The 26416-nt window shown below is 38.1% G+C and overlaps 1 protein-coding gene across 1 annotated transcript; it reads left to right on the forward strand.

The window, feature by feature from the left end:
- The first annotated feature begins 4533 nt into the window (after nt 1–4533).
- On the forward strand, nt 4534–5475 carry LOC125357914 (olfactory receptor 4K14-like). The gene has a single exon (XM_048354759.1). It carries the CDS (start codon nt 4537–4539, stop codon nt 5473–5475), a length of 939 nt encoding a protein of 312 aa, XP_048210716.1. The 5' UTR covers nt 4534–4536.
- Nucleotides 5476–26416: the final 20941 nt, after the last annotated feature.

Genomic DNA, 26416 nt, shown 5'->3' on the forward strand with positions numbered 1-26416 from the left:
GGAATTGAAAATGTAGAAGAAAACTTGAAGAAGGAAAAATAGAAAAGAAAATATAGAAATTAACTTTCAATGCTTTGCAAAAAGATATTTTCCAAGTGAAGGTATAATCTTATTTTAAAACAAGTTTCAATAAAGTTGAAATGCTGAAGCTACAAAAACGCATGTGTACATATGCATGCACATATAAATACACACATGCATGTGCACACACATAAATATATATATACACATACATTAACATAGCATTATTATTTTTAGGTATGTAACCTATAAACAAATGAAATAAGTCTCACCAGATGAAGGTATAAAGAAATTTAAACAAATATAGTTAAATAATACTCAGTAATAAAAAGAAGCATTATAATACATGTAATATAATAAATATCATGTTAAACATACAGAATTAATATGTATAAAAGCTACACATTACCTGATTTTATTTATATAAGTTAAAAAACACACAAACTATGAATTCTAATAGAACATATTATATATATATGTGTGTGTGTGTGTGTGTGTGTGTGTGTGTGTGTGTGTGTGTATGTATTTTTCTTTTTGCCAGTCCTGGGGCTTGGTCAGGGCCTGTGCACTGTCCCTGGCGTCTTCTTGCTCAAGGCTAGCACTCTGCCAACTTGAGCCACAGAGCCATTTCTGGTCTTTTATATATATATATATATGTATATATATATATGGTGCTGAAGATTCGGACCCAGGGCTTCATGTATATGAGGCAAGCACTCTTGCCCTAGGCCATATTCCCAGCCTAGGACAGATATTAATGATTGTTAACAGGAGAATTTGGAAGTTAGGGATAGTCAATGTAAAGATGCCTTTGTCTTATCTGAATTTTGAGGACTAAGGCATATTTCACTAACTTTACTATGATCACTATTTTGATGGGTTTGTTTTTTTTTAGTATGTCAAAATTCATTAAATAGTAAGCTATTAGTACATTTGTTATTATGTTTCAACTGAATCAAAATGATAGGTTAATAAAAGGTCAGAAATTAACACAAATGCATTTTTAAACTAAACATGCATTCTTAATTTATTTAAAGATCTAAAAAATACCTGACAATTTGACATCAAAGAGACAATGATCAACATAGCCGGTAATCAAAGATAATACTAAAACAAATCAGTAAAATAATGAAGAGTGTCTGCATTATAGAAAACTTAATAATGTGTAGAGTGCCCCACACCTTGTCAGCATTTGGTGAGTCATTTATATATCACATTGTAGATTATTTCTCTTGCAACTGGAACTTACACTTTCATTGGTCACAAAAACACTAATTATGATAATGATAGAACATTTTTGTGATGAAATCTCTTTACTATTTTTAAGGAAATATTTTACTTTAATTTCCCTACATTTTAACGCTTACTGATTTGTACAAAATTTTTTTGTTTCATTTTCTGTTTGGAGTGTATACAAAAGTTGTATATCAAACCTAATTTTAAAATGTCCCCAAGGGATGTTCAGGGCAAGAAAAAAAAGTATGAATTTCTTTTTCTATCCAGAGCATAGAACAAGAATCTCTCACCCAGGGGATCACTTCAGGTGTTAAATATGTGTCAGTCTGTGGTTCATTCACAATACTGTCTCTATCTAACCTGAATATAATTTCAACACACAATAGAAATGAAAATCAAAGATTAATATGGTCTTAGAGAAAACTCTTCTTTAGTAAGTCATTTTAAGTTCTCCATGGTTTCCTTTCGTGGTTATTTACTTTTGCTAATAGATACAAATATTATTTTCTATGTATGTATTTCACTCATGACCTGTAGTTAAATTAATCCTAAGTTTAACCTTTGCTTTTTATATTTTCTTAAATAACTGTATTGGTTTTCTCCTTGTATTGTATTTTTATGGGAGTTTCTATAGTGTTTTTAACAACAGTGCACACAACACCATATTGTCGGGGTCAGTGATTCTTTTCTGTCTTGGTAGCGAGATTACAGTTCTTTGGCTGATAACTATCATTTATCTTGGACCAAATGGCATGTGATATATTGTTTTTCAAACATGAGGTTGCACTGTGTGTTATGTTGACTTGTAGCAAAGTAAAATAATTATGGCTATATCTGCAAGTCAATGTGCCAGTAGTGGCAGTATAGCTTTATTCTCATAATATGATGAAAAGGAAGACAGAATAAGGCATTTCTCCCTGTGTACCTCAAGCTATACGTATCTCACACAATGTATTATATACTCTGAGGACCAGAGTCTTCTCATGCAATATATACGTTGAGTATTTCACAAAGTCTTAGGTCCTTCATAAAAAGAATCTCTAAGGAAAAATATTGCACCTATAAGGGATCAAAATTTATCATGTCATTTATTTTCATTGGCATATGATAGTATATATTTATGGAATATAATCTGATTTTTTATGTGTGTAATATAGAATAGTTACATCAAGCTGATTTGAATGTCCTTCACTTAAAAAGATTAAGTATCAGACATTTGAAATAAGCATTTTTAATAGTTAAAAATATATGGTACATTTTGTCTATTCTATTTGATATATACTCTATACCTCAAAATGTTTAATTCTTCCTTTCTAATGAAAGTTTATATCCTTTGGCTTCCAAACTCTACGTCAGCCTTACATTATTTCCTGACTTCCATTAAACACTTTATATTTCATATTTAAATGAGATTATACACCATTTATATTTTTATGTCGAGATTGTGAATCTGGAAAGTATTCTGTTTTTATTTTGCATTTCTAATCTAGTAACTCAAATTGTCTGTTTTCCCTAATTTTTCATGTTCACCAGTTACTACACTAGAATTAACATAGTTTGTAAAAAATTGTCTCTGACCCAAGGTAAGAGTTACAAAGAAATTTTACTAAGATGTCCTATTGCCTTTTGTAGGTCCTGTCAAGATATTAATCATCCCTCTGAAATTAAGGTAATAGACGATAATGAAAGCAATTTTTGCCATGGAAAGTAATTGTAATGTGCAATACATCCTTTTTCCTGTGCTTTCTATAAGTTTGGAAAGTATGTGTGAATTAATTCAGAAAAAATATAAACAATAAGTGACATTATATTTTTTAATTTTTATTGTAAAGGTGACCTACAGAGGGGTTACAGTTACATGAGTCTGGTAATGGGTACATTTCTTTTATGAACAGTGTCACCTCTTCCACGTTTCCTCCTATTTTCCCTCCCAACTTCCCTTCCTCACAAGTTGTATAGTTCATTTTCAACCTAGGGTCTAGTGAGGATGACTACTGTACACATTTTAGTAGCAAAAATGCATGCTATATATTTATTCATTTTTTGTCCAAAATCTTTGGAAACACCTTAAAGATTGATGTTGGTGTCGTGTCTGTAACTCTAGCTACAGAGAAGGCTGAGATTCAAAAATAGCAGTTCAAAGCTAGGTTGGTGAGCCCATCTCATAAATTCATGAGCTTTTTATCTCTAATAAACCATTAAAATTTTTGAAAAAAATCAAGGATAAAGGAACATGTCATAATTTTTCCAATGCCCAGTTTGAAAGAAAATGTAATTAGGGAAAAGAAGAAACAATGTAAATAATCATTCTTGAAGCTTGTGTATTCATTACCAAGAGTCAGAGATGTACTTCTTATATAGGGTTGCAATTTATTCTTAGACTATTTATATATAAAAATAAATAAATGATCAATTAATAAACTGACAAATCTTATCACTCTGCCAGGAGATAATAATATTTCAAAAACCACACAATTCCCAGGATCCATTGATAAAATTGAAGGACGTATTTTCTATTTTACTATTTTTACTGAAGTAAAACTCAACTTCCACTTAAAGTTCTTGAGCTCAGAATCTGAGTTGTCTTCAACTTTGTCTGATGTCAGTTTTATATGGCTCTAGATTCTTCCTTTTTATGTAATCCATTTAATCTACTAAACAATTTGATTTAGTGGTAGATTTTAACTAATGAAAAGGTACATATTTGCTTTTGCACAGAAATCATTATGCTTGCTAATTTTGTATGATTTTCTAAGTAATTCATTTCTACAGGGTTTTCCAAATTGTTTGTGATATGCTAAAAAACAAAAAAGAGCAGTTTTATGTCTTATAGAAGAGGTACAGAAAAGGTGTAGTTTTACCAAGTCATTTTTAGTAGATTTCAATATCACTTTGTATTTTCTAAGTATCTGGATTAAATATTTGTTATTCAATCATTGTAGTGAAATGGAGGGCCTTGTCTAACTTGAAAACAGTATTTCAATCATTTTTGTCATGTTTCACCACTGTTCTGTTTTCCTCATCAGATGGTGAGGAAACAAAAGGAATAATTTGCCTAACAATGGCATAATATCCTGTTTTTAAAAGGCCAGTCATAGATTCTCATTTGAAAGTAATCATTATTGTATTATCAACCCAAGTTTCAGATGACTTCCAATTTCAGATGTATATGTCAAGTTTTAGTGTGAATTTCAAATTCTAGAAATTAACTTCATCTTCTCATACCAATAACTTGTCTATCCTTTTGTTTAGGTTATTTCACTGAACACAGTGAATAAAATGGATGAAATAAATCAGTCTGTAGTGTTAGACTTTGTGCTTCTGGGACTTAGCCACTCATGGAATATCCAAATCTTCCTTTTCATGATATTTCTGATGCTTTATCTGATTATTGTATCAGGAAATATTTTAATAATAATTGTCATCTTCACTGATTCCCATCTTCATACTCCCATGTACTTCTTTTTGGCCAACTTGTCCTTCATTGATTTGTGGCTGTCCTCAGTCACCACTCCTAAGATGATCGCAGACTTTCTTATGGAGAAAAAGACCATTTCATTTGGAGGCTGCATGTCCCAAATTCTATTTGTGCATTTTATTGGTGGAGGAGAGATGGTACTCCTGGTGGTAATGGCCTATGATCGCTATGTAGCCATCTGCAAACCACTTCAGTATTTTTCCATTATGAACCTCCATAATGGCATTAGGTTGGTGGTGACTGCCTGGGTCATTGGTTTTGTGCATTCCATGAGTCAACTCATTGTAATTATACAGTTATCATTTTGTGGAAAGGAAATAGATAGTTTCTTCTGTGATATCCCACTGGTAATCAAGTTGGCCTGCATAGAGTCTTCTAACTTGGGAATGCTAATGAATGGTGATAGTGGTGTTCTAGCTATGACCTGTTTCATTTTGTTGCTGATATCCTACATATACATTCTCATCACTGTCCATAAAAGCTCTAAAAATGGTGCATCCAAGGCCCTCTCTACATGCACTGCCCACATTACAGTAGTGGTGCTATTCTTTGGGCCCTGTATATTCATCTATGTTTGGCCACTTAGTATCACCTGGGTGGACAAATTTCTTGCCGTATTTTACTCTGTTATTACACCGCTCCTAAATCCTGCCATTTACACATTGAGAAATAAAGAAATTAAAAGTGCCCTGGAGAGATTACAAAACTACTACATAGAGAACAAGGTTGACATTTTATGAAACCACATATGAAGACTTAAAATTGATCATGTATTTTCAATGTAATGTCGGATGAGAATTTTGAGTGTTCACCAGATATGTTATTACTGGCTTTACTTATAAGATTTAGGCTAAAAGAGATGACAGAATTCAATATATCTGCAGAAACCAGTAGAATTCAATCAAATAGTTTTCTAAACTCTAATCTTTATTGATTCTTCTCTATGGAGTATATTATCCAATTAGCCTCCATATGCCTCTAAGCGAATTAATCAAAGTTATGTAATTCTTTCAACAAAACAAAAATAAAAATTTTTTGAACTTACTCTTCAGTTCATTGGAAAAAACTCTGATAAAATATTTGCTCTCCCCCAAATTAATTTATATTTGATCATGGGAAAATAATATAAATTTGTCCTTAAGAAAGCTTCCTGAGGGAATTCCAGAGAAGGAGCAGCACATTCTTATCTAAGCTCCCTCTGAGAACTCAGTTTTACTACTCCAGAGAAAATTATAACAGTATAGAGATTCTTGTCAGAAAGGAAAAATTGAGGCAGCTGGCATGAGAAAACAGATATGAGCTCAGATATGAGCTGGAGGTGCCTGAGCACCCAGGACTCCACCCACCTACAGTACACAGCGGCTACCAGGAAGAAATCCTCCAGATGAGCGGCAGACAGATGAGGATCCCAGACTGAGCACAGATAGGCCAAAATAACAGAGAAAGCATGAGTACCCCACAAAAGACATTCTCACTTGTGCCCACAGAACAGCATTTGGAACATAGCCCTCCCCCCACACACACACACCAGTGCCATCTTAGACTCTGGCATAGACTGGGCCAAAGCAGAATGGAAATAAAGCAGGCCAAGGGAAAGTGAGGAAAAAGTGGACATCTTTAAAAAGGGTAAGAGTAACAACAGTGAGAGCCAGATCCGCACAGGAAAAGGTCTCCCTGCCCATGTGGGAGGCTCTTTCCTCAGGGCTGAGGCTCATAGACTTGAGTAAACTCATTCAGAGGTGCCCTGCCACACACCCCCTACCCAGCCCCACTGACACTGCAGCTGCTGATTCCTCAGCAGCCAGAATTTATAAATCAAACCGAAAGCCATGGAGAAAAGCTACTGGTGGCACAGAACAAACAGATGGGGAGAGGCAATGGTTCCACAGACTTATCAATGTCCCCATTACAGAGGGTACCCAACTCCTACCCACAAACCTAGGTGAACCACACATCCAGCTCCACCTAGGAAAAGGTCTCACCACCCAGGTGGAAGGCATTTTCCCTAGGTCAGTGGCTTTCAGATCTAGATAAACAAAGCCAGAGACTCCCCACCCTACTGACTCTGAAGTACAGCCAGCAGCAGGAGTTAAAAACAGCAAACCAAAAGCAGACTGGAGGAGCCAAGGTTCCCAAGGCAATTCACATCCTCCAGTTATAGAAGGCACCCAACTCCTACCTACAAGCTGTATTAACCACACAGCACCCAGATTTAACTACCTGGGAAGGAGGGGCCTAGCAGATACCCACCCCCTGCAAACTGAAAGCAAATCAAAGCAGCCAAACTTTAGGAAAAGAGAGCATAGACCATCACAAGGAAACCAGAAATTGGAAAGAGCCCACCCAAACAAGGAAGACTCCTTATCTCTTCATTTGTTTGTTTGTTTGTTCTTGTTGTTTTTTATTCTGTATTGTATTTCAGATTTTGGTATTTTTCCTTTGTTTCTCTTTTCACATTTTTTCATCAAAATGACTTCTATTTGATTCATACCTTTGCTCTTTTTACTTGACCCTGTCGTGTATTTCTTAGTTTTCTTCTTTCTGCCTATTCTACTGTTTTCCACCTTTCCATTTCACTGAAATTAAAAATCAAACTCATCACCCCCCATTCCTTTTACTCCATTCTCTTCACTACTCTTAACTTACCCTCCGAAATTTAGTTCCAGTACCTCCAGACTCCATTGACCCCTAGTTATTGGAAGGCTAGATATAGGGTATCCTTGTTCAATGTGACTGAGTCAAAGGGGTTCCTAGAGCAATCCCATCAGCCCAAAAATAACCAAATATAAGAAAAAACTTGTTCATAATTATAACTATATAATTAGCTAACAAATACAGGGCTCTAAGTCTATTTTCATATTAAAATTATATCCAGTGAGGACACCAAATCTGCTTTTATATCCAAAAAAGACAGGGAAGTTATCTGTATATGATTGTGAACCCCTAAGTATACAACAGGGCTTGGTAAAATTTGCTTCGGGTTTTAAACGGTGCTCACAGGCACATATAGATTGGCATTCCTAATCCAAATGGGCAGAAGAAGCACAAGAAAGATGGCAAGTCAGGGAATCACATCTCCCACTCAAAATAAGCAGGAAACAGAGAAGTTAATCAAAGACCAAGAGGATAATCCTCAAAATGCTCTACAAAGTCTGTTGATAAAAATGACAAATGAAGTTTGAGTCTCTTCAGACAAGTATTTGGGAGCATGAGGAGGCAAGCCAAGATTTATTAAGTGAAAACAATTAAGCCAAATGTAAATTAATAGAGGAATTCATGGCTTCCAGAAATAGAAACATAAAAAAACTTCAAAGGAAGGAAAAAGAGTCCTATGAAAAGATAGCAATCCAGCTAAAAGATTTGAGGGATAGCACTCAGAACAAAATTAATAAAGTAAAGAAGTCCATGGGGCTGAGGATATGGCCTAGTGGCAGGAGTGCTTGCCTCATATACATGAAGCCATGGGTTTGATTCCCCAGCAACACATATATAGAAAACTGCCAGAAGTGGCGCTGTGGCTTAAGCGGTATAATGCTAGCCTAGAGCAAAAAGAATACAGGGACAGTGCTCAGGACCTGAGTCCAAGCCCCAGGACTGGAAAAAAAAGAAGTCCATACAAGACCTAAGAGAAAAATTATAGCAAAGACGTGGAAGCCATCAAGAAAGACTAGTGAGAAGGAAGGGAGATACAAAATCAAATAGCTATCAGATTGGAAGATATGGAGGATCAATTCTCAGGAACTGAAGATTCCCTAGACTTTATGGAGAAAGAACAAAAAATAATACAAAACCAATCCAATAAGCAAAACAGATTGCTTCAGCCCAATTTAAGCCTAGTAGGTATTGAGGAAAATCTAGAGAAAGAAATTAATGGAGTGGCAACATGTTTAACAGAATACTAGCAGATAACTTCCCAAATACCAAAAGGATAGGCCTATCCAGATACAAGAAACATTTGGAACCCCCAACAGACCAGACCAGAATAGGACATCCCACCGACAAAATCGTCATATGAACAGAATCAGTAGAGACCAAGGAAAGAACCCTTAAAGCTTCTAGGGAGAAGAAAACAATCACATACAAATGAAAACCAATCAGAATTACTCTAGATGTCTCAGCAGAGACCATGAAAGCAAGGAGAGCCTGGAATGAGGTATGCCACACCCTAAACAAAAATAACTGCCAACCATGAATACTGTACCCAGGTAAACTCTCGTTCATAGTCACAGGTCAAATAGAAGTATTCCACAGTAAGGAAAAACTGAAACAATATATCCCCACAAACGAGCATTGCAGAATATCCTCAATGATGTACTACACGTAGAAAAACATCAAGATCACAGTACAGACAGAGAAATGAACCCTAAATATAAAACTTGGTTATTAGAGGAAGATTTGAGAAGACACATCCTTTAAAAGAATATATATAATGAAAGGAACAATCAACTCTCAAATCCTAACACTCAATATTTATGGACTTAACCCCCAAATTAAATGACATAGACTCTTAAGTTGGATAAAAACATCAAGATCCATCTTTCTTCTGCCTCCAAGAGACATAGGTAGCCAGTAAAAGCAAGCATTTTCTAAAAGTGAAAGGCTGGAATAAAACCAAGCAAACGGCCCCCATAAGTACGCTGGAGTCGCAATCCTAGTATTAGATAGAATTGACTTCAAATTAAAAACAGTAAGAAGACACACAGAAAGTTACTACATACTAATAAAGGGATCTCTCCTACAGGAGGATATAATCATCCTAAACATCTACAAGCCAAATACAGCATCACCTAACTTTATCAAACAAACACTACTGACCATGAAAACACTCATACACCCAAACACATTGATAATTGGAGACTTTAATATTCAACTGTCACCTTTGGACAGATCAACACACCAAAAACTGAGCAAAAAAACTTCAGAACTAAAGAATTGCATAGGCCATCTGGACTTAACCAACATCTACAGAATATTCCATCCAGAAACACCAGAATATACATTCTTCTTAGCAGGACATGTGACATTCTCCAAAATAGATCACATTTTAGGTCACAAGGCAAAAATGTACAAATTCAGAAGTATCAAAATCATTCCCTGCATTCCACAATGGAATAAAATTTTAGCTCAACTCAAACAGCCACCACAGAAAATCATACAATTCATGAAGACTTGACAACACACTGCTGAACCACCAGTGTGCCATTGAAGAAATTAGAACAGAAAGTCAAATGTTTATGGAATTAAACCACGATGAGCACACAACATACAAGCTCCTTTGGGATACAGCAAAGGCAGTACTCAGAAGTGACTTTATAGCTCTTAGTGCCTACATCAACAAACTGTAGAAATAACTATTCAAAAATTTAATGAAGCACCACCTTAAGCTCCTTGAAAGAGAACAAGCCAAACCCTAAGCCAATGGACAGAAGCAAATAATTAAAATTAAATCAGAATTAAACGACATAGAGTAAAAAATAAAAAAAAAAAAAAACAGAAAAAATGTTAAAAACTGAGAGTTGATTCTTGGAAAAACTTAACAAGAGAGAGCCCCCTACCAAATCTAACCAAAAAAAAGAAGACAGCACACCTAAATAAACAAGATTAGAGATGAAACAAGAAACCTCACCACAGACACAACCAAGAATCAGAAGCTAATAAGGAAATATTTTGAAAAACTTTATGTTAATAATTTTGAGAACCTGGAAGAAATGATCGAATTCCTTTCTTAAGCTGATATGTCCAAACTTAACTCAAGATTTAACCCTACTAAAAAGATCCATATCCAGGCATGAAATAGAAACTGCAATAAGAGATCTCCCATTGAAGAAAAGCCCAGATCCAGACAGAGTCAGAGCAAAATTCTACAAGGCCTTCAAAACAGAATTTACACCAATATTTCTCAAACTCTTCAATGAAATTGCAAATAACAGTGCTACCAAACACATTCTATTATGTCAATATAACCGTTACCCCAAAACCAGACAGGGACTCATCAAGGAAACAGAACTATAGACCGATTTCCTTGATGAACATCAATTTAAAAATTCTCAACAAAATTCTGACCAATTAACTTCAACGGGTAATCAAAACAGCATACACTATGATCAAAATGTACTCATTTGGGGTAAGAAAAGCTGGTTCAATATACAGAAGTAAATCAACATAATCCACCACATCAAAGGAAGCAAGGTCAATCATCACATGATTATTTCTCTAGATGCTGAAAAAGAGTTTGATAAAAATCCAGCACCCATTTATGATCAAAGCTTTGGAGAAAACAGGATCCCAGGGAACGTTCTTGAATATAATTAAGGCTGTCTATGACAAACCCACAGTGAACATTATTCTTAATGGGGAAGAGTTAACACCATTTCCTCTAAAATCAGGAGCAATTTAAAGTTGTCTGCTCTCTCCTCTCCTCTTCAACATAGTACTAGAATTCCTAGCCAGAATAATACAACAAGAGGAAGACATAAAGGGGATCTAAATAGGAAAAGATGAAGTTAAACTCTCACTCATTGCAATCAACATGATCCTCTATCTAAAGAACCCCATAGACTCTACTCCTGAGTTACTTGAGCTGATCCAAATCTTTGGCAAAGTAGCAGGATATAAAATAAATCCTTAAAAATCAATGCCTTTTCTATATGCCAATGACCTGAACAGAGAACCTGAAATCAGGGAAGCAACAACTTTTGCAATAGCCTCAAAAATCATAGAATACTTAGGAATAACCTTAACCAAAGAAGTGGAAGACCTCTATGATGAGAACTTTAAAAACATGAAAAATGAAATTAAGACAGAACTAATAAAATGGTAAAAAAAAAAAAAATCCCATGCACTTGGATTGTGAGGATTAACACTGTCAAAATGGCAATATTGCCAAAGGCTATACCCGTCAATAATCCAACACCATTCTTTATTGAAATAGAGGAACCAATCCAGAAGTTCATATGGAACAATAAAAGAAGCTGCATTCAAATCAATCCTAAGTAGAAAGAACATTGCCAAGGAGATTTCAATACCACACTTCAAGCTATATTACAAAACTATACTAATAAAAACAGCTTGGTATTGGCACAAGAATGGGTCTGAGGACCAATGGAACAGAATTGAAGACCCAGAAATGAACCTGCAGAATAATGTCTACTTACCCTTTCATAAAAGAACTAAAACAATAGGATGGAAGAAAAAGAGCCTCTTCAACAAATGGTGCTGGAAAAACTGGTTCAACACCTGTAACAAATTACAACTAGATCCTTATATATCATCCTGCACCAAAATCAATTCCAAATGGCAAACACCTCGAAGTAAAATCATATACCCTGAAAATACTACAAGAAGGACAAGGAGAAACACTTGGGCTTCTCAGCACAGGACCAAACTTCCTTAACAAAGGCCCATAAATGCAACAAATCAAAGAAAGGTTGGATAAATAGAACTGCCTCAAACTGCAGAGCTTCTGCAGGGCCAAGGATATAGCATGCAAGATAAACAGAAAGCCCACAGATTGTGAGAAGATCTTTACCCCTCTTCTACCAGACAAATCCCTCAACTAAAATATACATATAACTTAAAAAATTAAATTCTTCCAAAAAAATCTTCACAGAACCAGTTGCCCCCTCAACAAGTGGGCTAAAGACCTAAAAAGAGACTTCCCTGAAGAGGAAATGATAATGGTCAAGAAACACATGAACAGGTGCTCTACATCACTGGCCATAAAAGAAATGAAAATCAAAACAACACTGAGATTCCACCTCACACCACTAAGAATGTCCATTATCAGGAAAACTAACAATAACAAATGATGGAGGGGATGTGGCCAAAAGGGAACCATTCTTCATTATTGGTGGGAATGTAAACTTGTTCACCCACTTTGGAAAGTGGTAGGGAGATCCCTCAGAAGGCTAAACAGAGTTCCTCTACCCAGCATAACAATGTTCTTCACAGCACAATTTGTCATTACTAAAATATGGAATGAACCCAGATGCCCCTCAGTGGACAAATAGATTGGGAAAATGTGGTACATACACAATGGTATTTTCTGCCTCTATCAGAGAGAATGGCATTGCCCCATTTGTAAGGAAATGGAAGGATTTGAAAAAAATTATCCTACCTTAAGTGAGCCAGACCTAAAGAAACATGGACTCGGTTTTCCCTTATATAAAATAATCAGTACAGGTTTAGGCTGTCATCCAGAGGATCACAAGAGCCCAATAGCTATGCCCTTATGAATACATAAGACGATGCTAAGTGAAATGAACTCCATGTTATGGAAACGAGTGTTTTATCACTGTTGTAATTACTTTCAACGTTCCATGTGAAACCGTAGCTTTTTTTTTTTTTGGTTGATGATCCTCTTGTATCCCCTTCCTGTGGTTGTGCCCACACTATCACTGCATCTCATCTGAGTACCTTGGATACTGTATATACTTGTATTAGAACTAGGAAAGGGAAAAGGAATATCAAAATCAAGAGACAAAGGATAAAAATTCAAACAATTCCAAATCAATACTTACAAAACCGTTTGGTGTAAACCAACTGAACAACTCATAGGTGGGAGAGGGGAAGCGGGGGGACGGAATGAGAGAGGAGGTAACAAGTTATATGAGAAATGTACCGACTGACTTACGTAAGAAACTATAACCCCTCTCTGCACATCACTTTGACAATTAAAAAAAGAAAAAAAATCATGTATAGGACAGTAAAATAAATACTTTGAAATGTATTTGTAATCAACAATAAAAATCTCAACATATATACAACAGAAGTGCTTTTTCTGTTTACATATGACAGAATTTAAATAATGTAATTGCTATTCTTTATTCTGTATTCTCAGCATTGCATGTATTGTTTTGAATACTTTTAGTATTATCTCAAATTCGTTTATTAGAAAATATGGCAGAGAGAAAGGAATTAATCTTCCAAACATCATGCTTTACTTAAAGGTTTAAGATAAGAGTTACATTTCCCAGGAAGGACTTGGAAAAAATTATACTAAGTGAAGTGAGCCGGACCCAAAGAAACATGGACTCTATGGTCTCCCTTATTGGGAATAATTAGTACAGGTTTAGGCAAGGCATAGCAGAGCATCTCAAGGCCCAATAGCTATACCCATGTTATGGAAACAATTGTTATATCACAGTTGTAACTACTTTCAACGTCCCATGTGTATCTATCTGTAGCTTCTATTATTGATGATGTTCTTGTATCACCTTCTTGTGGTTGTACCTACACTATCTCTGTAATCTTATCTGAGTATATTGGAAACCGTGTATACTGGTATTAGAAGTAGGAAATTGAAAGGGAATACAAAAATTGAGAGACTCGGGGTAAAAAAAAAAGACAAACAACTACAAAAGCAGTACTTGCAAAACTGTTTGGTGTAAGTGAACTGAACACCGGGGGGGGGGGGAGGGAAAGGGGAAGGAGGGAGGGGGAAGGGACAAGGTAACAATCAGTACAAGAAATGTATCCAATGCTTAACGTATGAAACTGTAACCTCTCTGTACATGAGTTTGATAATAAAAATTTGAAAAGAAAAAGAGTTACATTTCCCAAAATGCTGATTTTTGTGTTCAACGCTAAACAATGCAATAAATTTTATTCTTCACATAGAATGTAGGTAATTCATACCAACAATACAACACCGAAAATTATGTATTAATATTACAAATTTTAAAAACTAGTACTTGGGAATGATATACTTTATAGTCTAGTTTTATCAAGTATTGAAAACAGAAAATATCTCTGAAGTATAAAGCAGCCAAGTATTTGATTCCCCCTAACTTAACTGAAGACTTGATTCATAGTTAAGGCATCTTCATCATTCTACCATGACATTTTCTCAATATGTATTTTAAGTAACTTGACTTCTTTTTAAGAATGTTGAATATGATTATATCTAGAATGTTTAATGCCATATCTCATTTTTAGAAATTAAGCTTTAGAGTTAAATAATATTTCTAAATTTGTTACAAATTTTTGAGAATGGAAATATAAATAAGAATACATATAATTATCTCTTGTAATATATAATTCATCATGAGAGTATTCAAATGGTAAATCTCAATTTCAACATTTCAGCTATTTTCATTTTTTTAATTATCTTCTTAAATTTAATGTTATTGTCGAGATCATGTACAGAAGAGTTACATACATGATGTAGTGAGTATATTTCTATTTTTCTTCCACTTTCCCTCCCTCCACTCTCTTCCCCCCCTGAGTTGGACAGTTAATTTTCAACATATCTTCTGAGTATCGCTGTGGCACTGGTTCACCCTTTGTCCTTTGTCACCATTTTTATGTTCCCCATCCCTTTTTTTTAATTCAGATAAATATATATACAATACCCAGGGTACCAAAATCAAATAGAGTGACAACAGGGGATAAACCATAGAAAAGAAAAATGAAAGAAAAAAAGAAAGAATTTCACATGGTACATTAAAAATAACAAGAATGAAAAACCTCTTTTTTCCATATATTGGAGTTCATTTCACTTAGCATTATCTTATATGATCATTTGTACATAGCTACTTAGCTATTGTGATCCTCTGTTAGAAATATTCTAGATGTATACTAGTTATTACCAAAGAGGGAAACCATGGAATCTATGCTTCATTGAATCTGACTCATCTCACTTAATATGATTTTTCCATGTCTTTCCATTTTGTTATGTGTGGGCAATATCATTCGTTCTCATGGAAGAATTCCATTGTCTATATATAACACATTTTCTTCATCCATTCATCTACTTAAGGGTATCTGGATTGGTTCCATACTTTAGTTATGGTAAATAATGCTGCAATGAACATGGTTGTGGGGGTACTCTTACTATGGCCTTGTTTTTGATCCTTTGGGTAAATGCCTATAGGTAGGGTTTAGCACTATATGGGAACGCTATGTTTAGGCTTTTAAAAAAATTTTTTATTTATTAATTAAAAAAACTTTTTGACACGCTGTTGTGCAAAAGGGGTACAGTTACATAATAGGGCAGTGTGTATATTTCTTGTGATATCTTACACCCTGTTTTTCTTTTCTGAACCTAGATCAGGTAGACGTATATACAATACACAGTATACCAAAAACATATACAGTAGCCACATGGCCTATGCCAAAGGAAATTCACATAGGACTTTAAATGTAACGTCAACAATAGAGTTTGCTTATCCTTGGCTTATATGGACCATACATACATAGATTTTGAGCTATTGTGATCCACTGGGAGGTCTATTTTTGACTTTTATATGGTGAGTAGCTGTTTGGTTTTAGTTACATAACGTAGGGTCGCTGACCCAAACCTGTGGGAAATAGCATTTGACAACAAGATTTGGTTTCGTAGACCTGGTCTCTACTGTCTCCCCTTCCCCCCACCTTAACAGTATATATCAAGGATATCATGCCCCTTTGTTTTCTGTGTTCTAGGCTTGTCTCACTCAACATTATTTGTTCAATTTCTGACCATTTCTCTGCGAATATCAATATTTCACCATTTGTAATAGCTATGTAGTATTCCATTGTGTATAGGTACCATATTTTTTGCATCCATTCATCTGTGGGGGGGGCATCTGGGTTGTTACCATATTTTGGCTACTGTGAATTGTGCAGCAATTAATATGGAAGTGAAGATGGTTTTGATATCTTGAGACCTGTTGTTCAGGATAGATGCCTACAAGTGGTATGGCTGGGTCATAGGGTAGGTCTATGTTGAGTTTTTTGAGGAACCTCCAAACTGTTCTCCAAAGTGGTTGGATTAATTTGCACTCCCTCCAACAGTGGAGAAGGGTTCCTCTTTTCCCGCACCCCCTCCATCATTTGTTGTTGCCTGAGTTCAGAGTATAGGCAATTATAATTGGAGTGAGGTGGTATCTCAGGGTTGTTTTTATTTGCATTTCCTTTACTACCAGGGATGTTGAACATTTTCTCATATGTTTCTTTGCCATTTTGATCTCTTCTCCTGTGAAGTCTCTCTTTAGCTCCTTTGCCCATTTCAAAATTGTTTTATTGGGCTTGGAGGGGCTTAGTTTTTTTAGTTCTCTGTAGATGACGGATATTAGGCATTTGTCTGTTGCTGTGTTGGTGAAGATCCTTTCCCATATGGTTGGCTGTCTTTCTAGTTTGGTCGCTATGTCCTTAGCTGTGCAGAAACATTATTTTGTAGTAATCCCATTTGTCGAGACTCTCCCCTATCTGTTGTGCCCCTGGGACTATATGCAGGAAATTCCTTCTTGTGCCTATAAGTTCGAGCATCGTTCCTACTCTGTCCTTCAGTACTTTCAAGGATTCAGGTCTGCTGTTGAGGTCCTTGATCCATTTTGAGTTGATCTTGGTGCATGGTGATAGTCTAGGGTCTACTTTGAGTTTTCTACATATGGCTGCCCAGTTTTCCCAGCACCAGTAGTTGAAGAGGCTATGTTTTTTTCCATTGTATGTCTTTAGCTCCTTTGTCGAATATCAGCTGACTGGAAGAGTGCGGTTTTATTTCTGGATCATCAATTCTATTCCATTGGTCTTCAGGTCTGTTTTTATACCAATACCAGTATGTTTTTGTTATGATGGCTCTATAATAGAGCTTGAAATCTGGTATTGTGATACCTCCTGCACGGCTTCTTTTGCCTAGAATTGATTTGGCTATTCTAGGACTTTTTCTGTTCCATATGAACTTATGGGTTGCTTTCTCTATTTCAGTGAAGAATGTACCTGGGACCTTGATGGGGATTGCATTGAATTTGTATAACATTTTGAGCAATATAGCCATTTACACTATATTGATTCTGCCTACCCATGAGCATGGGGGGTCTTTCCATTTCCTTGTGTCCTCTCTGATTTCCCTGTTTAGATTATTATAGTTCTCATTAAATAGGTCATTCACGTCTTTAGTTAGGTTAATCCCTAGGTAATTAATTCTTTTTTTTAGCTATTGTAAATGGTATTATTTCCATAATTTCCTTTTCTGCTTGTACATTGCTGGTGTACAGAAAAGCTGCTGATTTTTGTGGGTTGATTTTGTATCCTACTACTTTGCCAAAATGGTTTATTAGGTCTAGGAGTTTAGGGACTGAGTTTTTGGGTCCTTCAGATATGAGATTATGTAATCTGTGAATAGGAATAGTTTGATTTCTTTGCCAATGTGGATCCCTTTGATGCCCTCCTCTTGCCTTATTGCTATGGCTAGGGATTCCAGCATTATGTTGAAAAGAAGTGGGGAGAGTGGGCATCCTTGTCTTGTTTCTGAGTTTAGGGTAAATGTTTTTAGTTTCTCCCCATTTAATATGATATTAGCAGTTGGTCTGTTGTATATGGCTTTTATTGTTTTAAGGAATGTTCCATCTATTCCTGTTCTCTCCAGGGCTTTTAACATGTATGGGCGTTGTATTTTGTCAAAGGCATTTTGGGTATCGTCTGAGATGTGATATGTTTCTTGTTCTTAGCTCTGCTGATATGGTGAATTATGTTTATTCATTTACAAATGTTGAAGTATCCTTGTGTCTGGGGGATGAAGCCTACTTGGTCATGAAGTATAATTTTCTTGATTCATTTCTGGATCCTGTTAGCTAATTTTTTTTGAGGAGCTTTGCATCTGTGTTCATTAGTGATATTGGTCTGTAGTTCTCTTTTTTTGTTGGGTCTTTGCCTGGTTTGGGGATGCGTATAATATTAGCTTCATAGAATGAGTTTGGGATTTCTCCCTCTGTTTCTATTTCGCGGAAGAGTATGAGGAGCAATGGTATTAGTTCCTCACTAAAGGTTTGTGGGTTTTTTTTCAAATTTTTATTATCAAACTGATGTACAGAGAGGTTACAGTTTCATACGTTAGGCATTGGATACATTTCTTGTACTGTTTGTTACCTCGTCCCTTCCCCCCCTCCCTCCTACCACTTTCCCTTTCACCACCTGAGGTGTTCAGTTCACTTACACCAAACAGTTTTGCAAGTATTGCTTTTGTAGTTGTTTGTCGTTTTTTACCCTGTGTCTCTCAATTTTTGTATTCCCTTTCAATTTCCTACTTCTAATACCAGTATACACGGTTTCCAATATACTCAGATAAGATTACAGAGATAGTGTAGGTACAACCACAGGAAGGTGATACAAGAACATCATCAATTATAGAAGCTACAGATACAAATGGGACGTTGAAAGTAGTTACAAATGTGATATAACAATTGTCTCCATAACATGGAGTTCATTTCACTTAGCATCAACTTATGTGATCATAAGGGTATAGCTATTGGGCTCTTGTGATGCTTGCCTAAACCTGTACTAATTATTCCCAATAAGGGACACCATAGAGTCCATGTTTCTTTGGGTCTGGCTCACTTCACTTAGTATAATTTTTTCCAATTCCTTCCATTTCCTTACAAATGGGGCAATGTCATTCTTTCTGATAGAGGCATAAAATTCCATTGTGTATATGTACCACCTTTTCCTGATCCATTTGTCTACTGAGGGGCATCTGGGTTGATTCCAGATTCTAGCTATGACAAATTGTGCTGCGATGAACATTGTTGTACTGGTAGCATTAGTGTGATTTTGTTTGTGGTCTTTAGGATAGATACCCAAAAGTGGGGTTGCTGGGTCATAGGGGAGTTCTATATTTAGCCTTCTGAGGAAGCTCCATACTGCTTGCCAGAGTGGCTGAACCAGTTTACATTCCCACCAACAATGAAGAAGTGTTCCCTTTTGGCCACATCCCCTCCAACAATTGTTATTGTTAGTTTTCTTGATATATGACATTCTTACTGGGGTGAGATGGAATCTCAATGTTGTTTTGATTTGCATTTCTTTTACGGCCAGTGATGTAGAGCACTTTTTCATATGTCTCTTGGCCATTCTCATTTCCTCATCAGAGAAGTCTCTTTGTAAGTCTTTAGCCCACTTGATGAGGGGGCTATTGGTTCTTTGCAGTTTTGTTTTGGAAGAAGGTAATTTTTTTAGTTCTGCATATATTTTAGAGATGAGGCCTTTGTCCGTTGAATGGCCGGTAAAGATCTTCTCCCAGCCTGTGGGCTTTCTGTTTATCTTGCGAGCTATGTCCTTTGCCATGCAGAAGCTCTGCAGTTTGATGCAGTCCCATTTGTTCAACCTTTCTTTGATTTGTATCCTTTCTGGGTCATTCTTAAGGAAGTTCCTCACTAAAGGTTTTATAGAATTCATTGGGGAATCCATCTGGGCTTGGGCTTTTCTTTGTTGGGAGGCTATTGATTACTCCCTGCATTGCGCTGTAAGTTATTGGTTTATTTATTTGATTTATTTCTTCTTGATTCAGTTTGGGCAGTTTATACTTCTCTAAGAATTTATCCATTTCTCTAAAATTATTGTTTTTGGTGAGTAGAGGTTCTGGAAATAGTTCCTTATGATTGTTTGAATATTGTGTGTATTTGTTGTAATTTTTTTGTCCCTGATTTTACGGATATGAGTCTCTTCTCTTCCTTTTTATTGTACATCTTGCAAGGGGTCTGTCAATTTTGTTTATTTTCTCAAAGAACCAGCTTTTAGTTTTATTTATTTGTTGAATGGTCTTCTTATTTTCAATGAGACTTATCCCTTCTTACATCTTTGTGATCTCTCTCCTCCTAGTCATTTTAGATTCGATAATTTCTTGTTTCTCTAGATGTTTTAGTTTCATTGTGAGGTATTCACCCACTCTGCTTCCATTCTTTTAATGTGAGTGCTGAGGGAAATGATCTTGCCCCTCAGCACTGCCTTACCTTTATCCCATACGATTCTTTGTGATGTATTTTCATTGTCGTTGTGGCTTATGAATTCATTAATTTCATCCTTAATTTGGTCTGTGACCCAAGTGTTAGATACCAGTGAGGGTTTTAGTCTTCAAGTATTTGGATAGCCTCTCTGGTATCCTTTGTTATTGAGGGTTACCTTGACTCCACTGTGATCAGATATAATACAGGGGATGACATCAATAATTTTGTAGTTGCTGAGGTTCTTTGTGTGGGCTATGACATGATCTATTTTGAAGTATGTTCCATAAGCTGCTGAGAAGAATGTGTATTGGATCTCTGTAGGGTGAAAGAGTCTGTACAGATCAATCAGGTCCATTTGGGATATGGTGTTACTTAGGTCTTCGGCTCCCTTGATAATCCTCTGGGTGTTGGATCTATCTCTTGGAGAGATTGGAGTATTTAATTCTCCCACTATGACTGTGATTGGGACTTCCTTGTTCTGTAGTTCTGTGAAAATTTGCTTGACATATTCAGGGCCTTTTTTGTTCGGTGAGTATAAATTTATCACCGTGATGTCTTGATTCTGGATTTTTCCTTGTATTAAAATGTAGTGCCCTTCTTTGTCTTTTTGAGTTGATTTTAATGAGAAGTCCAGCTTGTGTGAAATCAGGATGGCTACTCCTGCCGTTTTGGTAGGTGCGTTTGCTGGAAGACCTAGCTCCATCCTTTCATTCGGAGCCTGTTTTTGTCCCTTGCTGTAAGATGGGTCTCTTGAAGACAACAGATGGCAACTTTTTGTTTACAGATCCACTTTGTCAGTCTGCTCCTCTTTATCGGAGGGTTTATACCGCTTATATTCAAAGAGATCATGGGTAAGAGTGTCTTTTTCCCTTCCATTTTCCTGTTAGTCTGTTTTTCCTCTCCTTTTTTTCTTGTCTTTATTGAGCTGCTCTTTCTGTTGGGCTCTGGCTATTGTAGTTTCCTTCTGCTTCTGTCTGGGGGTCCTGTACATTATCTGTTGGAATCTGTTAGAATTCTCTGTAAGGTTGTTGTTGTTTTCTTATTCACATACTCCTTTAGATCCTCTTTGCTATGGAAAGATCTGGTTTTCCCTCGTAGGTGAATTCTAGTTTTGCTCGATATCTAATTCTGGGTTGGCAATTGTTGGCCTGGAGGACTTGGATTATGTTCTTCCATGCTCTTCTTACATTGTAGTTTTGTGTGGAGAGGCCTGCTGTGATTCGGATCCTTTTTCCATTGTAATATACCTCTTTCTTCGTTTTGGCTGCATTCAAAATTTGCTCTTTAGTCTTGAGTTCTGAGGTCTTGATTATTATGTGCCTAGGCGAGGATTTTCTAGGGTCTGGTCTGCCAGGTGTCCTATAGGCTTCCGTTACTTGGGTGAGGTCCTTTGTGAGGTTGGGGAAGTTTTCTGCAATAACTCTATTGAAAATATGTTGTAGCCCTATGCTCTGGTATCCAGCTCATTCACATATTCCAATTATGCACAGATTATATCTCTTGTCCTTGTCCACTAGCTCCTGGATTAGTCTGCCCTGGTGTTTAACCATTTCTTAGAGTGTGGTAATTTTCTGGTCCTTTCAGCTGCATCGTCGTCCAAAATAGAGATTCGGGATCCAAAGCCACTTCCCACACTAGTAAGCAGGTAAGGACCTCCCCATGATTCAGTAAGGGAGTCCTTCCATCAGACTTTCACCTTTAAATAAAGTGTCTGATTTGACCAATGCCTTTGAAAAGCCATCAGAGGTTGGTCTTTGGAGAGATTTAAAATATTTAATGTAAGCATGGTTGTCATTAACTGGTCATGAGCGCTGCTTCCCCCTTTTTGTTTCAATAATTGGTCCTTTAGGGTCTTATTATGCCTCTCGATTATGGCTTGACCCCTTAGATTGTACGGTACTCCAGTGGTGTGTTTAATATTCCATATTTGAAAAAATTTTTGTAATGGTTTGCTTATAAAGCAAGGCCCATTGTCCGTCTTTACCTGTAGGGGAAGCCCCAGGATGGCAAAACATTTTAGGAAATGGCTTTCAGCATGTCGGGCTTTTTCACCTGATTGGGCAGTTGCCCAACAAGCATGTGAGTGGGTGTCTATGGACATAAATATATATTTTAATTTTCCAAAGGGAGCATAGTTGGTTACATCTGTTTGCCAGATAACATTAGGCTTAAGGCCTCTGGGGTTAACTCCAGGAGATTGCAGAGGTGGGACCTGTAGAAATGGCGTACATGATTTGCATGTCCTTATGATCTTTTTTATGTCCTTATAGGACCCAGGGGGAATCTTTGATGTAACCCTCTCCAATTTAAATGTGTAAGCTCATGGAGTCCTTGAGCCATTTGAAAATGTTGAGGCTGTGCAGTGGCTGTGGCTACAGTAGTCCCATTAGTGGCCAGGGGATCAGCCATTTGGTTACCTCATGCCAGATTCCCAGGCAGTTCCTGGTGTCCTCGGAGATGCTGTTAAAAAAAAAAAAAGGCTCAGCCCGTTCCTTTAGTAAAGACCGGTCTTGGATCATTAAGGGAGTAATTAGATTTTTGTCTAGTTTAATGTATGAGGACACTAGGGTTGGTAACAAATTAAGTACATACAAACTATCAGAAAACATGTTCATCGGCTGCTGAACATGGGTTAGTGTCAGGGCAACTGCATACAGCTCCTTAAACTGTGCAGACCCTGTAACTGGCTCAAAGTAATAGGTGCTTTCTTTCCTACTGGCAGGGAAGGAGGTGGAGTATATCACCGCGGCAGATCCTGCTTTTCCTTTGTCAATAAAAACATTTACAGCTTTAATAAGTGGTTTGGTAGAGAAAGGTATGGGGGGAGTCCACTGTAACCTCAAAAATGAGGTTACCCATCTTGAAGTGCCATAATGGCAGTCCAACTTCCCCACGAAACCCTCTAAGGCACTAGACACCCGGTTATGGTTTCTTTTAACCCACTCAAAATCTGACAGCCGGTAGGGAATAACTAGTACATCAGGATCCCGCTCATAATGTCTCAGGGAAATATCCCTGCCCTTAATTACCAGGTCAGCTAGCTGGTCTACCTGGGAATAAACCATGGGAGTCTCTCCTACTGATGCATGGAACAATTGGAGAGGCTCACCCGCCTGAGTAATGGCGGCTGAGGAAAGCTCTGAGCTGGGAAGGATCCAGAGACAAAGGGGGCATTCGGGCCTATAATGAGCCAATTGAGCCATGTTTAAGGCCGTCTGAATTTTTGAAATATTACTTGATGTGATGGAGTTACTGTAATAACATCAGTGGTGGCTTTATCCTTTAAGGAGTCAAAAAGCGGAAGCAGATCTTCTGTAGGCAGTTGAAGCAAGGCCTTAACCAGTTAATCTCACCTAACAGTTTTTGTAACTCCACGGAAGTATAGGATGACTGGAAGGATAATTGAGGCTTAAGGGGGCAAACAGAGTCTAGCCTAAGCTCGGCCCCCAAAATCTTAAATGAAGGTAAGGTCTGAACCTTGTCATTGGATATATGCAATCCTCCCCTTTGTAGGAGTGTCTGTAGCTATAGGCGGCGTCTAACACTTGGTCATCTGCTGCCCCAATAATGATGTCATCCATATAGACATATAAAATAATATCTGACTGGCTCTGAAGGGGTTGGAGGACCTGTGACACATAATGTTGACAGAAGGCTGGACTCTTAGCCATGCCCTGAGGTAATACTACCCACTCATATCTTTGGTCTGGACCCTGGTAGTTCACTGAGGGGATGGAGAAGACAAACTTCTCATAGTCCTGTGGGTCAAGAGGAATGGAAAAGAAGCAATCATTGATGTCTATTACAATAAGTGTCAGATCCCAAGGAATGGACGGGATGCATGGCAGCCCTCGAGAAGGGTGCCTGTGGGAATCATCCGCTCATTTTTTCTTAGGTCCTGTAACATTCTCCATTTACCTGAAGCCTTTTGTATAATGAATACAGGACTGTTCCAATGACTTAATGAGGGTCTAATATGTCCTAGGGCTAGTTGTTCTGATATTATTTTCTTTAATCTTTCTAGTTTGTTTAGCGGGAGTGGCCACTGTTCCACCCACACCGGGGTGTCTGGAAGCCATCGAATGGCAGGGACGGTAGGAACAGTGGTCTCTAGGATTGGGGGTGAGGCCTCATAGGAGGAACTCGAGTCTACTTCCCTGAGGCCTCAGAAGGAGGCACTCCCGATAGTTGCTAAGGTTACCTGACAGGCCATAATCGGTGGTGATAAAGGCTAGGAAGTACAGCCTTAGCTAAACTTCTCCAATCTTGGATGGTGCAAAGTTGATAAGCCAGGCCATGGAGGAGGGTCTCGGCCCAGAGAGAATTAGGTCCATCCTTGGAAACTGCCTTTCTAAGTTCTTTAACATCCTGGGCTTCCCAGGGGTACCACTGTGCCAGCCTAATGAGTCCTGGGTTAAAATTTATTGGGAAGCCCATGCATTGTAAGAGTAAACTGCAGCTACAAATGGGCAGCTCAGTATGCTTTCTCAGATCCACACAAGATGGAGGGGAGCCTCCAGTGGGGGAGGGAAGACAAGATGGAGGAAGCCACCCCCCACCTCGCTAGTCCATCACATGTCCCGGGGCCAAGCGGCTTGGCTTGGGACCCGGGGGATTGGGCCAAGGCTCATCTATGGGCTTATCGGAGTGAGGCGTTGAGCCCCTCTCCTCCTGGGAAGCAGGAGGGCTGTTTCCCTCCCATCCAAGACGTTCCCCTGCAGATCCTTCCCGGGCCCAGATGTTCCCCCTTAGGGGGCCTGGGGAAAAGCAAGCCTTAAGGGCTGAGGGGATTTGGAAGACTATGAGAGGGAGCTCCTCTCCCAAGTTAAATTCCCTCCTTTCTACTTCATGCTCTACACAATCCCAAGTAGCCCAGTTAAAGAGATTGGCATCCACCAGCCAAGGGGCAGTGTGTGTCAAGGCCTCCCAGATCCTTATGGCCTGGGAGTCTGAAACGTCTAGTCCTATGTTTTGGATCATGAATCTCAGCACCCTGAGTGCCAGATCACCACACTGACTTTGAGATTGCCCCATCCTTTCCGGGGATACCCTTACCTCTTGGAACTCGCTTGACTTGGCTCACCGATTGCTTCACTTCTAAACCTACGCTTTCCTGTGCCCCACGATGGGCGCCAACTGTTGGGGTCCTTTGTCCCCAGCGCTCTCCTGGCCAGTGGGAGAGAAGGGGAAGCGTGCTCTGACCGAGGCTGGCCAAGAAAAGGTGAAGGGTCGACGAACCGCCAGCACCCAGCCCCCCTTTTGCCAGAGGACACTCAGATAGCCCGGGATAGGGTCTCGCACAATCTCACTTTATTTGGGAGGAGCTTTGGCCTTTAAAGCGGCAGGAAGGGGAGGGGTGTAGGTGCACCTAGCTAGGGACTGAGGGGAGGCCTGTCCGTCAAGGGTGGGAGGCCAAGGGACCAATCCTAAGAGGCAGCCTAATTCTACATCACAGCCCACAGGACCACCTCTGGGTTCACCAGCAGGATCCATCCTGGTCACACGTGGTCCCAAGGCTGGGAGGCGGGGCCAGCTAGAACTGCCTTTCCGGTTCTGCACAATAGCCATACGTGATCCCAGGGCCGGAAGGCAGGCGGGGCTATCTAGGACCGCCCTTCCATGTTCTGCAAAATAGCCACACTTGACCCCAGGGCTGAAAGTCAGGCGGGGCCAGCCAGGCATGGCCCACAAAGAAAATTATAAGCAGCTTGCATAAGAAAACTGATTTAAAAGTCTGCCAACAGTGGTAGCATGATGGCCTGGACAGCTATGATAAAGGTGGCAGTTGCAGCAGCAGACAACATTTCACTCACCTCCACCATGAACTTATAGACCAAGAATGGGAATCCACATCCCAGACACACAGACAGACACAGAAAACTTGTAACTTCATGGATGGTGTGAACACCAAGAGAAAACAAGAGAACCTTACAAACATATCTTTCCTCCCTCCCAGACAACAGTATCTAGGAAACACTCT

The sequence above is a fragment of the Perognathus longimembris genome, chromosome 10, assembly GCF_023159225.1.
Source record: "Perognathus longimembris pacificus isolate PPM17 chromosome 10, ASM2315922v1, whole genome shotgun sequence".
NCBI classification, from domain to species: Eukaryota; Metazoa; Chordata; class Mammalia; order Rodentia; family Heteromyidae; genus Perognathus; species Perognathus longimembris.

What these genes read in the sequence shown, in the direction of transcription:
- LOC125357914 (XM_048354759.1), top strand. Translation starts at nt 4,537, where the DNA reads ATGGATGAAATAAATCAGTCTGTAGTGTTAGACTTTGTGCTTCTGGGA.